We start from the raw sequence: 13,931 nt of genomic DNA on the forward strand, positions 1-13,931 counted from the left end.
AAGGGTACGTGCACACACAAAATAAAAAACGTCTGAAAATACGGAGCTGTTTTCAAAGGAAAACAGCTCTTGATTTTCAGGCGTCTTTGAATCAAACTCGCGTATTTCGCTGCGTTTTTGAGGGACGTTTTTGGAGATGTTTTTCTATAGAATCAATGAAAAACTGCTCCAAAAACGGCTGAAGTGACATGCACTTCTTTTTCGCGGCCGTTTTTATACCTGGCCGTTTTGGAAAAAAGCCCCGTCGGAACAGAACACCGTTTTTCCCATTGAAATAAATGGGCAGATGCTTCCGATTTTTCAGCCATTTTTTGGGACGTTCACAGCCCGAAATACAGAAGAAAACACTCCGTGTGAACATACCCTTACATACCCTCATGTCCATTTGTATTCACAGCACAGTGTGATCTCGCGAGATCACGCTGTACTGTCACATAAACCCACATTAACTTTACTGGTGTCTTGAGAGTGAATAGACATCACCTCCAGACAGGACGCGATGTCTATTCACACTCCCAACACTTTGGTAAAGTTTCTGTGGGACTTAATCTAACAAGGACAGCGTGATCTTGCGACATCCCGATGTGCTGTCATTCAAAGTGTGATCTCGCGAGATCACGCTGTGCCGTGAGTAAGTCCCACAGTAAATTTACCGTGTCTGGAGTGTGAATAGACATCGCGTCCTGGCTGGAGGTGATGTCTATTCACTCTCAAGACACTTCAGTAAAGTTAATGTGGGTGTGTATGTGACAGCACACTGTGATCTCGCCACATCACGCTATGCTGAGTTCAAATGGACATGAATGGAGAGAAGTGTATGACGCTGATTGGTCACTGATTGGTCAGCCTCATATACTTCTCTTCACAACGCCCACTTGGTCAAAAGTAAAAAAACGCCCAGTTGGGCATTAAGAAACGAATTAGCATAAATCTAAAATTGCTCATAAATTGCTCAAAATAGATAGTTTTTCAAAATAAAAACCACTGTTTTTATCTACATTACAGCGCCGATCACATTATGTAAGAGATAGGGCACTTATAATCTGGTGACAGAGCCTCACACAAATACAAACTACACGTTCACAAGACATTTTATGTATATGTCCCCCAGCTCAGACATTAGAGGGGATGTACAAAAACGAAAGAAAAGGAAACTGAACCAATCAAATCTGATTATATTACAACATGAGATGTGATTGGACACTAAAGATAAGTGCTCCAGTATTTAGCATTGTTCACATAGTGCAGATTTGCGGCAGATTTTTCTGCAATTTTTAAGTCAAAACCAGAATTGGATTCAGGAGAGCAGACACTTCAAATCCTTCCTTTATATATTTCTGCTGTAACTGGTTTAAAAATAAAAAAAAAATACATGCAAAAACTGCACTGTGTGAACAAGGCTTTAGGTTTTTACGCCTGAATATTGCGAGTAAATCACGGTCGTGATGGGACTTTTATACTTCCCTATCGGTAATAATTTGCACAATCGCAACATTTCTGACACATTCAATATCCCCAATATATATAACACCGCCCTTATTTCTACCTATCACCCCTAATCTCCCATATCACATTGTGAATCATTTCCTCAATGTGCTAAATAGTAACTCAAGTTATGTAAATCCAATCCAGCAATCGTAGGTGTTAAAATCTGCATGGCACACACAAGTGAATGGGTTAACTGTGCATTCCTGCTGAATGTGTTAAACACTACACGTATTGTGTTGCACACACGTACAGCGATTCCCTGCAGGGGTTAAACAGCTGAGCGCCCTCCCTCCAGCATTCCAGGCTTCGCTCCCAGATCTGCGCATGCGTCCTTTTGCGCCTTGCGCCCTGTGCCAGATCCCTACGCAGTGCGCCCCGGACATAGGACTGGAGGAGGGGGACGAGTGAGCAGAGCGCAGTGCTGCGGCCAATCACTCAGGAGCAGCAGCAGGGGCAGAGCTTCGGGTACACAGCACTTTGCAAACTTCTTGTGCCAAGCAAAAGTTGCCAGTGCGACCCATAGAGAGGGAGCTGCTACCCGCGGGAGCTACAAGGAAGCGGAGCAGATACTTTGTATCCACCTCTCCTCATCTCTGTTCCCGTCTCAGCCCACAGGACTCCCCTCTCCTGCATTCTTTGTCCTCTGCCTGCATCATGCGCTGGATATCCTTCTCCCCTCTGCTTGTTTGCACTTTAGCGCTCAGCAGCCTAAGTGTCCTGGCTGACAAGACTAAAAGTTGTGTGGAGGTCCGGAAACTTTATGAGTCCAAAGGCTTCAACCTGAATGATGCTCCAGTCCATGAAATCAATGGTGAGTGTATTTTTGGGGGATGGTGGAGGGGGCTTTGGTGAAATCTGGTAGGATTTCACTATATTAGGTAACAGATGGGTGAGGATTGGGCTGTTTATGGGGTGATATCGAGCACCTGGGACTATTGGAAGCGATCTTTGCGTCATGTCGTGCTGATGTGTCCGTAATTCCATATCGGAGCAGCCTGGAGTGGGGGGCGCTGTACCGGTGATTTCTCAGGGCTCTGGATAGGCTGGAGAAGAGAGGGCGTTATGGAAGAATCCTTACCCCACCTCTATTTTTCTGGCTGTGGGGCCAGGTAAGAAGGGAAACGAAGGAGCCTCCAGGGCCCCCGGGGCAGACCTTTTAGAGCACAGGGACTGTTTTGGGATCCTAAACTGGCCATAGACATGAAAAAATTCCTATAAAGAAAACAAATTGTTTCGAATTAGCCAAGAATCCCATAATCGACCCTACGATGTGTTACCGTGCGATCAGTTTTCTTTAAGTTTGACCCACACCAGAATGTCCAATGTCACCGCTCATTGGATCTCCCATGCTTTTCATGATAATGATCGAAATCCTAGCCATTTCAGTTAACCATATGTTGGTATTGTAGGATTATCATGACGAGGGCTCATTATTGGTTGTACCGTAGAAGAAATGGTTACGTTTTAGGCCAACTATAGTGATTCAGACTCCGGAAACAAGGTCTGGATTGGGTTCAGTCATCCAAGTGCCCCCATCAAGCATGTGTTATGCAGACGTGGTTTGCTCCTACATTCACACTCTTTTATTGCACCTTGGGGCAGGATTTCCTAACTCTACCTTATTACCTATTGGACGCTCCCTCCCATTGTTTGTGCTAATGCATTGTGCCATGTGTAGCTTGACTTCGCATTGTTTGCTGTACCCCTTGTATACTCTTGTTCAGTGCTTTATGTTCTTTGTCAGTAGGTGGTTTATAGATGCTGATTAGGTCCTATATGAAGCTGATTGAATTGTCTCAATGTTTCCATCTCATGTTTCTCAATCGGTTCAATCGTAACTATTTACAATATATTATTTATACTTGTAGGCTTTGCTATTTGTGTCTTACTTACCAGGTGGTGGTAGGGTTAATCTGATTGAACAAGAACCCTTTGAGTTTTACAGATGGTCTTTGAGAAGTTGTCTGGCACCTTCTTGTTCCTTTTCAAAATGTTTGGTTTAAAAATATTCCACTTAAACTTTGCCATGAAATCTGGACTTGAAGCAATGTTCTGGAGTCCTATGAATAACACAGTAGAGGGAATTTTTTGGGTTTGGTTATTCAATAATAAGTATTTGCTGCCAAGGAGTGGGCACATATCCTTTTTATAGGATCAAATTAGTGACTCTAGCTAAGAGGGAAATAAATTCTCAAGTCTGATAAACAGATTGCCTTGGGGGTCTACTTTAAGTGCTATGGATTTGGCTTTATGCAGCTTAATTGTAGTCTTAGTGTAACGTTGTATACAGGATCTTGCAATGGTATAGGTACGATTGCTTATTTACCCATCTTTCTAAGGTGCCCACATACATGAGCATTTTACCCTGCTCTGTCCTCTGTTAAAGTGGTTGTCCAGTATAAAAAAAACACAACACATTTTCCTACACCCTATTAGAGAGTTTTGAGTTAATAGAGGGGGGTCCTCTGTTCAGGATCCTCATCTCTTGGCCAGAGTGGAGAGAAGTTACAAAGAGCGTCTGTTGCTCTGGAGGACCTGTCCTGCATTATACAGACAACCCATTGATTTAAATGGGCACACTGTAATTCTTCATTTCCCCTGTGGTGGCGGTGCAGAGAAATGTCACTCTTACTGCCAAGTTTCCCCACAGATTAAAGCTGATCGCTGGGGATACCAATAGGGGGACACTTTGATAAGCTTTTTGTCAAAGGATCCTTCTAACAAGCAGCATTTGTCCGAAGTGGAGAACCCGTTTGAGCCTGTTAAAGAGGCTCTGTCACCAGATTATTAGTGTCCTATCTCCTACATAATCTGATCGGCGCTATAATGTAGATAACAGCAGTGGTTTTTATTTTGAAAAACGATCATTTTTGAGCAAGTTATGAGCAATTTTACATTTATGCTAATTAGTTTCTTAATGACCAACTGGGCGTGTTTTTACTTTTTACCAACTGGGCGTTGTAAAGAGACTTAGGGTATGTGCACACGTAGTAACCAAAAACGTCTGAAAATACGGAGCTGTTTTCAAGGGAAAACAGCCCCTGATTTTCAGACGTTTTTTGAGCAACTCGCGTTTTTCGCACCGTTTTTGTGGCGTTTTTTACGTCCGTTTTTGGAGCGGTTTTCATTGGAGTCTATGAGAAAACTGCTCCAAAAACGTCCAAAGAAGTGTCCTGCACTTCTTTTGGCGAGGCTGTAATTTTACGCGTCGTCGTTTGACAGCTGTCAAACGACGACGCGTAAATGACAGGTTGTCTGCACAGTACGTCGGCAAACCCATTCAAATGAATGGGCAGATGTTTGCCGACGTATTGTAGCCCTATTTTCAGACGTAAAACGAGGCATAATACGCCTCTTATGTCTGAAAATAGGTCGTGTGAACCCAGCCTTAAGTGTATGACGCTGACCAATCAGCGTCATACACTTCTCATTGTTCCAGCCCAGCTTCTTTCACAGCACAATCACGCTGTAACAATGGGCTGGAACAATGAGAAGTGTATGACGCTGATTGGTCAGCGTCATACACTTCTCTTTACAACGCCCAGTTGGTATCATACACTTCTCTTTACAACGCCCAGTTGGTAAAAAGTAAAAACACGCCCAGTTGGTCATTAAGAAACTAATTGGCATAAATCTAAAATTGCTCATAACTTGCTCAAAAATGATCGTTTTTCAAAATAAAAAACCACTGCTGTTATCTACATTACAGCGCCGGTCAGATTATGTAGGCGATGGGGCATTTATAATTTGGTGACAGAGCCTCTTTAATATATTTTCTTAGTTCAAATGGTCTCCTTCACTGGTAACGGATTCTGGGGGACAGCCACTAGAAGCAACTAATACAGTGCCCTTAAAGCCCCTATTACTCTGGCCGATAATCAGCTGGTGCAGCGAGCGCCGATCAACGAGACATTGTTGATCGGCGCTCGTTTGCTCCCGTCACAAGGAGCTTTGTATGGGAACGAGCGGTCGTTACTCTAATCACTCGTTTCCAGACGTTATGATGTCGGCAGCGCGTCTCCCCATTTACACAGTGAGATGTGCTGCTGCCAACGATGATATTTCACTTTTTTAAAACGATACGATCAGCAGATGATCGAGCGTTTGCTCGGTCATCTGCAGATCGCTACCTAGTTTAAACAGGCCCATTATCGGCAACGAGCATTTACACAGTGCCATTATCGGCAACGAGCATTCCCTGAACGCTTGTCTGCCCGATAATCGCCCAGTGTAAAACACCCTCAAGGCGATGTTCACACTTGTTGTATTTTCCATAGGCAAATCCGACATGGATTGTCCTGAGGAATCTGCAGCTAAATCCTTCTCAAATTCTCAATGTGTGAGCATGGCCTAAGGAGTCCTCGCTCAAATTTTTACAGACTCTAAATGACATGGACATCTGGATTCTTATGGAAAGTGATTCTGCAGAACAATAGCGATGTACATGCTATTCATGGTCTGTGAAAGGGTGACAACGCCTATAGATGGTATTGACCTCCATTAAAGGTTGCCACACACCATCTCAGAGCTCGCTGAATGCTTTTTTTTTTTTTTAAATAAAGAATTAAAAGCGCTAAAAAAAATTGCCACTGGTTCGCAACTTGCAATTGTAACTTGTTACTTTGTATAGGTAACTATGAACGTTTTTAACGTCTGGCTATTTCAAAATAAAAAAAAATAAAGTTGGCTTCTGGAGTGGTGTAACTGGCCACTAAGGGCTACAGTATTTTGTTCACCTAAAAGATGATCCGAACTCTTTAGTTGTTCAGGAAATTGACTTGTCCAATTACCACCAAAGTCACGCTACCCTCAAATCTTCCAGTTAATAGGAGGAGAAATGTAACATAATTTTTCTCCTTTAAACCTTCCAGTCAATATGGAAACTCAGCCAAGCACAGATCCTCTAGTGTTCTCCTCTGTAGGTGCGCTTTTCAGAGCAGCTGGTAGGCTCCTGTGTTTTTTTTTTTCCAGGGACGTCATTTAGGCCATAAATAGATACTGTTGGAGAAATGGGAAGTGTCACTCCATCGTTCTGCTTATTTCTGTACTCTGTAATGCATTTTTATTTGAGCGAACTGTTGTTGGCTTCCAATGCATGTGACACTACACTGCCCCACTACTGTACATCGTGACATCATTGCAACTTTTTGCTTTTAATGTGACATTTTTGGAGATGCTTTCGGCAGTCGCAGGTCTACTGCTGTTAAAAATCATGACAAATTCTCTAAAATAGTATCACAAGGTGCTAGAAATACTGCAAGGGCAATTGTACATTTTGTGGCTTCGATTAAAGTATAATGTATTCATATGGCTCCCTTTGTGTTGCATGGCAGCTGATCAGGGGCCCATTTATGATACATGTATGTAAAACCGAACTTGTAGTGATAGGTACTCTTCAACCGCCACCATTTGGAGGTTAAACAGCAGATGTTGTTGTGTTGGTTTTATTGCTGTTCTTACTGAATTAATTATAAGGCTACAGTAATTTGTATGTCCGGGGCACACATTACTGGAGACGCTAGGAGTCCGTATGGTTGTTTAGTAGCCAGGCAATTAGGACTTCTGTAGGCAAAACGCCAAAAAGTTGCCGTTTTCCACGTCCGAGGTGTACCCGTGTGGGACGCGTTGTCACGGATCCCCCACAGACTACAATCTATGGAGGGATGCGCGACACGCTGGAAAACAGGACATGTCCTATTTTTCAATAGACCGTTTACACGCTCCGTTGAAACAACAGTCGTGTGAACGGCCCTATTGAAATACATGGGTCCGTGTGACGGCAGTTGTTTTAACAGCCGTCACATGGACGAGATCCACATTCGTGTGAATGTGCCCTAACTCAAATGTAAGCTGTGAAAGCCCCACCCCCCCAGAAATACCAACCTACAAATAGGCGCACAGTTCAAAAAGTTGTCCTTTAAATACTCCTATCTTTATTGTACCATAGATTTAAAAAATAAATACATAATAATTAAAATAAAATTTACCGTAGTAAATAGCGGAATTAGAAATAGGAGATAAAACATTATTCACACTGATTGAGCGCAGTCCCCTACTGGAGTCAATAGTCAAATGTCATAGAACTAGAAGTGAAATATAATAACTAACATGTATCTGACTAATGCAAAGTAAAATTATAAATAGGGGTGATTGGTGCGGTTAGTTCTTATATGTCTAATTATAGAGTGGCATAGAAAAGTATATATACAGACCAGCGGCGTGCCCACGGCGCATTTCGCCGCTTGTTCTGGGGTCTTCTTTCTTCGCATTAGTCGGATACATGTTGGTTTACTATATTCCACATGTTTAGTTCTATGGCATTTGACTATTGCCTTCAGTAGGTGACTGCTTTCAATGAGTGATGTCTTATCTCCTGTTTTCAATTACGATACTTTACTTTTTTGTTAAAATCTTTTACAATAAAAATATGAATATTTTTAAATCAACTTTTTGAACTGTGTGCCTTTTTTGTAGGTTGTTACATTTTATTCTCTTCAAATGTCTGCTTTGTGAAGTTTACGGTGTGTGCTGCAGGCCTCTCGTCACTACCTGGAGCGTTGTGCCGTATTCTTGATGAGTCCCTTTCATCAGGCCAGAAATAAGTTGTAAAACAGACCCCAAAATTTGACTCCAATAGAGAGGGGCTGTGCGTTACAACCCTCATTGTATACCTGTTACAACTTTGTCAATTTTTTATTTTTTTACCACATCTTGATGCCCCATAAAGATTGCAAATAGTCTTCTCTCCCCTTCTCTCTAGTTTTGTCTGTTTCTGTGAAAGAGGCCGGAAAGACTGAATTTCTGCAGACGAAATTCGATCTGAGCCACCAGAAATTTTTGTACCCTTCAGAATGAGAAAAATGCGCAGAGAGTCTGCACTTTGAGTGAAGTCTGGTGATAGGGGGACATTTCATGTTTTTGTCCTTGTTCTAGGCTAGTCACACACACACACACACACACACACACACACACCACCCCCCCCCCCCTTTGATTCTCCTGGTTTGACTTTTTTCCCTGGTATTTTTCTCCATAGGCTTCATTCTAAAATTAAAAAAAAGGCAGGAAAAAGTACAAATGTCTTAAAGAGGCTGTCACACCACATTATAAGTGGCCTATATTGTACATGATGTGATCGGCGCTGTATTGTAGGTTACATCAGTGTTTTTTATTTAGAAAAACGATCATTTTTGACGGAGTTATGACCTATTTTACCTTTATGCTAATGAGTTTCTTAATGCCCAACTTGGCGTGTTTTACTTTTTGACCAACTGAGCGTTGTACAGAGAAGTAGATTGTAAGCTCTTGCGAGCAGGGTCCTCACTCCTCAGGTTTGAATTGTAAATTAACTTTGTCACTATGTAATGTCTGATATTGTTTGTTTTCATGTTCCCTCTAAATTGTAAAGTGCTGTGTAATATGTTGGCACTATAAAAATAAAGATTATTATTAAGTGTATGACGCTGACCAATCAGCGTCATACACTTCTCCCCATTCATTTACACAGCACATAGTGATATAGCTATATCGCTATGTGCAGCCACATAAACACACATTGACGTTACTGCAGTGTCCTGGCAATGAATATACATTACCTCCAGCCAGGACGTGATGTTTATTCAGAATCCTGACACTTCGCTAACACAACTTACTTGATCACTATGTACAGCCACATACACACACATTAACTTTACTCAAGTGTCCTGACAGTGAATAGACATCACTACCAGCCAGAACGTGATGTCTATTCACAATCCTGACACTTAGCTAACGTTTGTGGTTAATTTACAGCACAGCAAGCGTAGTCTCGCGAGATTAGGCTGTAAACTATGAAATTACTTTGTATATGTATTTAAAGGCTTTAGTGTTTTTGTGCAAGTTTATAATTAGGTTTTATTAAAAATTATTTTTACTCTTTGAGATACGCTGCTTTGTATCCTGTATACAGATCAGCTGTATCTTACGTTGAATCCTGTACCTGTCAGATCCGCAGGATCCACCGGTTATCTACCACATCTAAGTTCGTGTGATTGATTGCAGGACCTGCTGACACTGAACCAGTCAGTCCTGCAGACCTGACAGATTCAGGTCTTAGCGCACGATACAGCTACTCTGTATATGGGATACAGAGCAGCTGTATCTCAAAGTATAAATAATTTTTAATAAAAACTAATTATGGAGTTGCACAAAACACACTGACCTTTTTAATAATTTTTTTTTTTTTTTGCTTTAAGAGGTTTACGTAGCCTCTAAGGGAAAGAATGTTCCCAAGTTTTGCAATGCAAAGTTTTTGGGGAGGATGTCAAGTTGTTGCAGTAAAGGGCTTGATCAAAAATATACCTGTAAATTCATGACTACCCAGCCAGGTAAGTGGGGATTTAGCTTGTGACTTATCACTGACCATGTGATCCTGTAGGGTAATTTGAGAGTAGAGTCAAACATCTAGGGGTTCCATGAGTAGATAGATGTTTTCTTCTATACTATTATAGTCATCAAATATGGTAAATGTCTGCTGATAAATATCTCCAGTAATATTGTTTGGCCAAAGTTTAAATGTGACTGTGGAAGATTTAGCCAGAGACTAAAAGACTCCTTAAACTCCTGGCTGTGTGTTCTACTGTCATATTTTAACTTCAGACAAGAGTGCATCAAATAACTATACTGGAGGTACAATGTGAGCTTTGCTTTGAGCAGAAATGAATAGAAATTGGTGGTATTTTTGCCAGGTTTTGCAATTTACAGCAAAAAGAGTAACAAAAATTCAACTCCGACTTCGCGTTGTAAAAGCCCTTCTACACTGGGCGATAAGCGACCTGTGTGGCGAGCACCGATCAACGAGACATAGTTGATCAGCGCTCGTTTGCTCCTGTCACACGGTGCTATGGATGGGGACGAGCGGTCGTTACTCCGATCGCTCGTCCCCATCCATTATTATCATGTCGGCAGCGCGTCTCCCGGTTTACACAGGGAGATGTGCTGCCGACAACAATAATTCAGTCTTTGTAAAACGATACGACCAGCAGATCGAGCGTTTGCTCGTTCATGTGCTGATCGTTCCCCTATTTACACTGGGCAATTATCGGCAACGAGCATTCCTAGAATGCCCAATATTGTAAACCCACTTAATGGATGAAAGGGCATGCTATTTCTATAGAGGGGGATAGGTGGCTGCCAGACACGCTTGAATATCTTATGCTGTTAATCATTGTTTTTCTCAATAGAAGACAGGGGCGTAGCTAGAGGCTCATGGGCCCCGATGCAAAAATTCTTACTGGGCCCGCCCCCTCCCCCCCCGCAAACTTCTCATGGCCTAAGTGACCCAACAATGCAGCACTAGCAGCCGGGGCGTCACTAAGGCTGGGTTCACACACACTATTTACGGACGTAATTCGGGCGTTTTAGCATTGAATTAGTCCGAAAATGCGGCTCAAAAGCGTCGGCAAACCTCTGCCCATTCATTTGAATGGGGCTAACGATGTTCTGTGCCGACGGTCATTTTTTTTTACGCGCCGCTGTCAAAAGGCGGCGCGTAAAAAAGTGCCTGTCACTTCTTCAGACGTAAATGGAGCCGTTTTCCATGGACTCCATGGAAAACCAGCTCCAATTACGTCCGTAATGGACGCAGCAAAAGACGCCTGCACATGCCATTACGGCTGAAATTACGGTGCTGTTTTCTCCTGAAAACAGCACAGTAATTTCAGCCGTAACGGACGCTGCCGTGTGAACATACCCTCAGGGCTTAAAATGTCCGGGAAATAGCCCCAATACATGTGTCCGCCCCAAAAAAAAGTGTGTATATGAGACAGCATAGCATATCTATAGCACTACCACCCTATAAACTATGGATAGGATTAGATACAGTGGCTGAGCAGACAGTATCACACATGATAGGATTAGATACAGTGGCCCAGCAGACAGTATCACACATGATAGGATTAGATACAGTGGCTCAGCAGACAGTACCACACATGATAGGATTAGATAACAGTGGCTCAGCAGACAGTACCACACATGATAGGATTAGATACAGTGGCTCAGCAGACAGTATCACACATGATAGGATTAGATACAGTGGCTCAGCAGACAGTATCACACATGATAGGATTAGATACAGTGGCTCAGAAGGCAGTATCACACATAATAGGATTAGATACACAGCTCAGCAGACAGTATCACACATGATAGGATTAGATACAGTGGCTCAGCAGACAGTACCACACATGATAGGATTAGATACAGTGGCTCAGCAGACAGTACCACACATGATAGGATTAGATACAGTGGCTCAGCAGACCGTATCACACATGATAGGATTAGATACAGTGGCTCAGCAGACAGTATCACACATGATCGGATTAGATATAGGGCCCAGCAGACAGTATCATACATGATTGGATTAGATACACAGCTCAGCAGACTGTATCACACATGATAGGATTAGATACAGGGCCCAGCTCGCTGACATTGCGGCTCCAGCGCTGGACCCAGGATAGGTAAGAATAATAATTTTGCTTCTTTATGTGTTACTGATTATTTTTGTGTTTGTGTTTTTTTTTATAGGTTCGGTTGTTGGACTTCGGATACGAGGACTTCAATGATGGCGTTTTTTTTATTCTCAATAAAATGGTTAATGAGGGTTGTGTTTTTTTATTTCAATAAAATATTTTTTCTATGTGCTTGTATCTTTTTAAACTTTATTATCACCGCCTTAGTAATGGCCGCTGGCTGATTAACAACCTCCATTACTAAGGCGAGGCTTAATGTTAGCCGGTGCAGAGGCTACACTAACCCCCATTATTACCCCGGTACCCACCGCCACCAGGGGTACTGGGAAGAGCCGGGTACAAACCAGTACCCGACCATCTGTAGTGACGGGCAGGCACCGGGGTGGCCGCAGGCTGGTAGTATTAGGCTGGGGAAGGCCAAAAACAGTGGCCCTTCCCACCCTTGTAATGCTGCCTGCTGCGTTGTATCTGGCTGGTTATGAAAATTGGGGGGGACCCGACATCGTTCTTTCCAATTTTTTTATTTTTTTTTAAATGACGTGGGGTCCCCCCCATTTTCATAACAAGCCAGATACAATAAAGCAGCAGCAGCAGGCAGCATTACCAGGATGGGAAGGGCCACTGTTTTTGGCCTTTCCCTTCTTGATAATACCAGTCTGCGGCCACCCCAGTGGCTGACCATCACTACAGATGGTCAAGTACTGGATCGTACCCGGCTCTTCCCAGCACCCCTGGTGGCGGTGGGTACCGGGTAATAAAGGGGGTTAGTGTTAGCCTCTGCATCCGCTAACCCTAAGCCCCGTCTTAGCAATGGATGCTGTCAATCAGCCGGTGGCCATTACTAAGGCGGTAGTAATATAGTTTAAAAAAAAACCACAAAGACATAGAAAAAATATTTTATTGAAATAAAAAAAACAACCCACACAGCCCTCATTGACCATTTTATTAATAAAAAAAAAGCTGTCATCGAAGTAGTCCTGGAATCCGCCGTAGGCCAACAACCGAACCTGTAAGAAAACACACAAAAAATTATTAGTAACACATGTGTTAGGTTATGTGCACACACACTAATTATGTCCGTAATTGACGGACGTATTTCGGCCGCAAGTACCGGAACGAACACAGTGCAGGGAGCCGGGCTCCTAGCATCATACTTATGTACGACGCTAGGAGTCCCTGCCTCGCTGCCGGACAACTGTCCCGTACTGAAAACATGTTTACAGTATGGGACAGTTGTCCTTCAGCGAGCCAGGGACTCCTAGCATCGTACATAAGTATAATGCTAGGAGCCCGGCTCCCTGCAGTGTGTTCAGTCCGGTACTTGCGGCCGAAATACGTCCGTCAATTACGGACGTAATTAGTGTCTGTGCACATACCCTAAGGCTTAGATACAGGGCCCATGTGTGATACTGTCTGTGGGACCCTGTATCTAAGCCTACCACAAGGTAGGCTTAGATACAGGGTCCAGCAGACAGTAATCTTATACAGTATAAGATTACTGTGTGCTGGGGCCCTGTATCTAAACCTACAGTGTGGTAGGCTTAGATACAGGGCCCAGCAGACAGGATCACGCATGGGCCATGTATCTAAGCCTACCATGTGATTGGCTTAGATACAGGGCCCAGCAGACAGGATCACACAATCTGTGATCCTGTCTCATGGGCCCCCTAAGCCTGCTACATCGTAGGCTTAGGGGTTGTGCAGTCCCTAAACATTGATGGCCTATCCACAGGATAGGCCATCAATAGCTGATGTGTCGCCCGGGACCCGCAAATCAGCTTTTTTGAAGGGGCCGCAGCACTCGTACGAGAGCTGCTTCCCCTTCATTTCACTACTCGCTCACACTGTGAATCGCCGACACGGATTCACAGTGTGACCGGAATGAAGTGACAGGAATAAAGGGGAGCAGCTCTCGTACGAGTGCTGCGGCCCCTTCAAAAC

The 13,931-nt window shown here is 43.2% G+C and overlaps 1 protein-coding gene across 1 annotated transcript in view; it reads left to right on the forward strand.

Moving 5' to 3' along the window:
• The first annotated feature begins 1,874 nt into the window (after window positions 1–1,874).
• Window positions 1,875–13,931, forward strand: part of GPC4 (glypican 4) — a 111,708-nt gene continuing 99,651 nt past the window's right edge. The window contains exon 1 of the mRNA XM_075835950.1: window positions 1,875–2,299. Within this exon, the coding sequence (XP_075692065.1) occupies window positions 2,143–2,299 (157 nt within the window). The 5' untranslated portion in view covers window positions 1,875–2,142. The remainder of the gene's footprint in view (window positions 2,300–13,931) is intronic.

This window comes from Rhinoderma darwinii, chromosome 8, assembly GCF_050947455.1.
Source record: "Rhinoderma darwinii isolate aRhiDar2 chromosome 8, aRhiDar2.hap1, whole genome shotgun sequence".
NCBI classification, from domain to species: domain Eukaryota; kingdom Metazoa; phylum Chordata; class Amphibia; order Anura; family Rhinodermatidae; genus Rhinoderma; species Rhinoderma darwinii.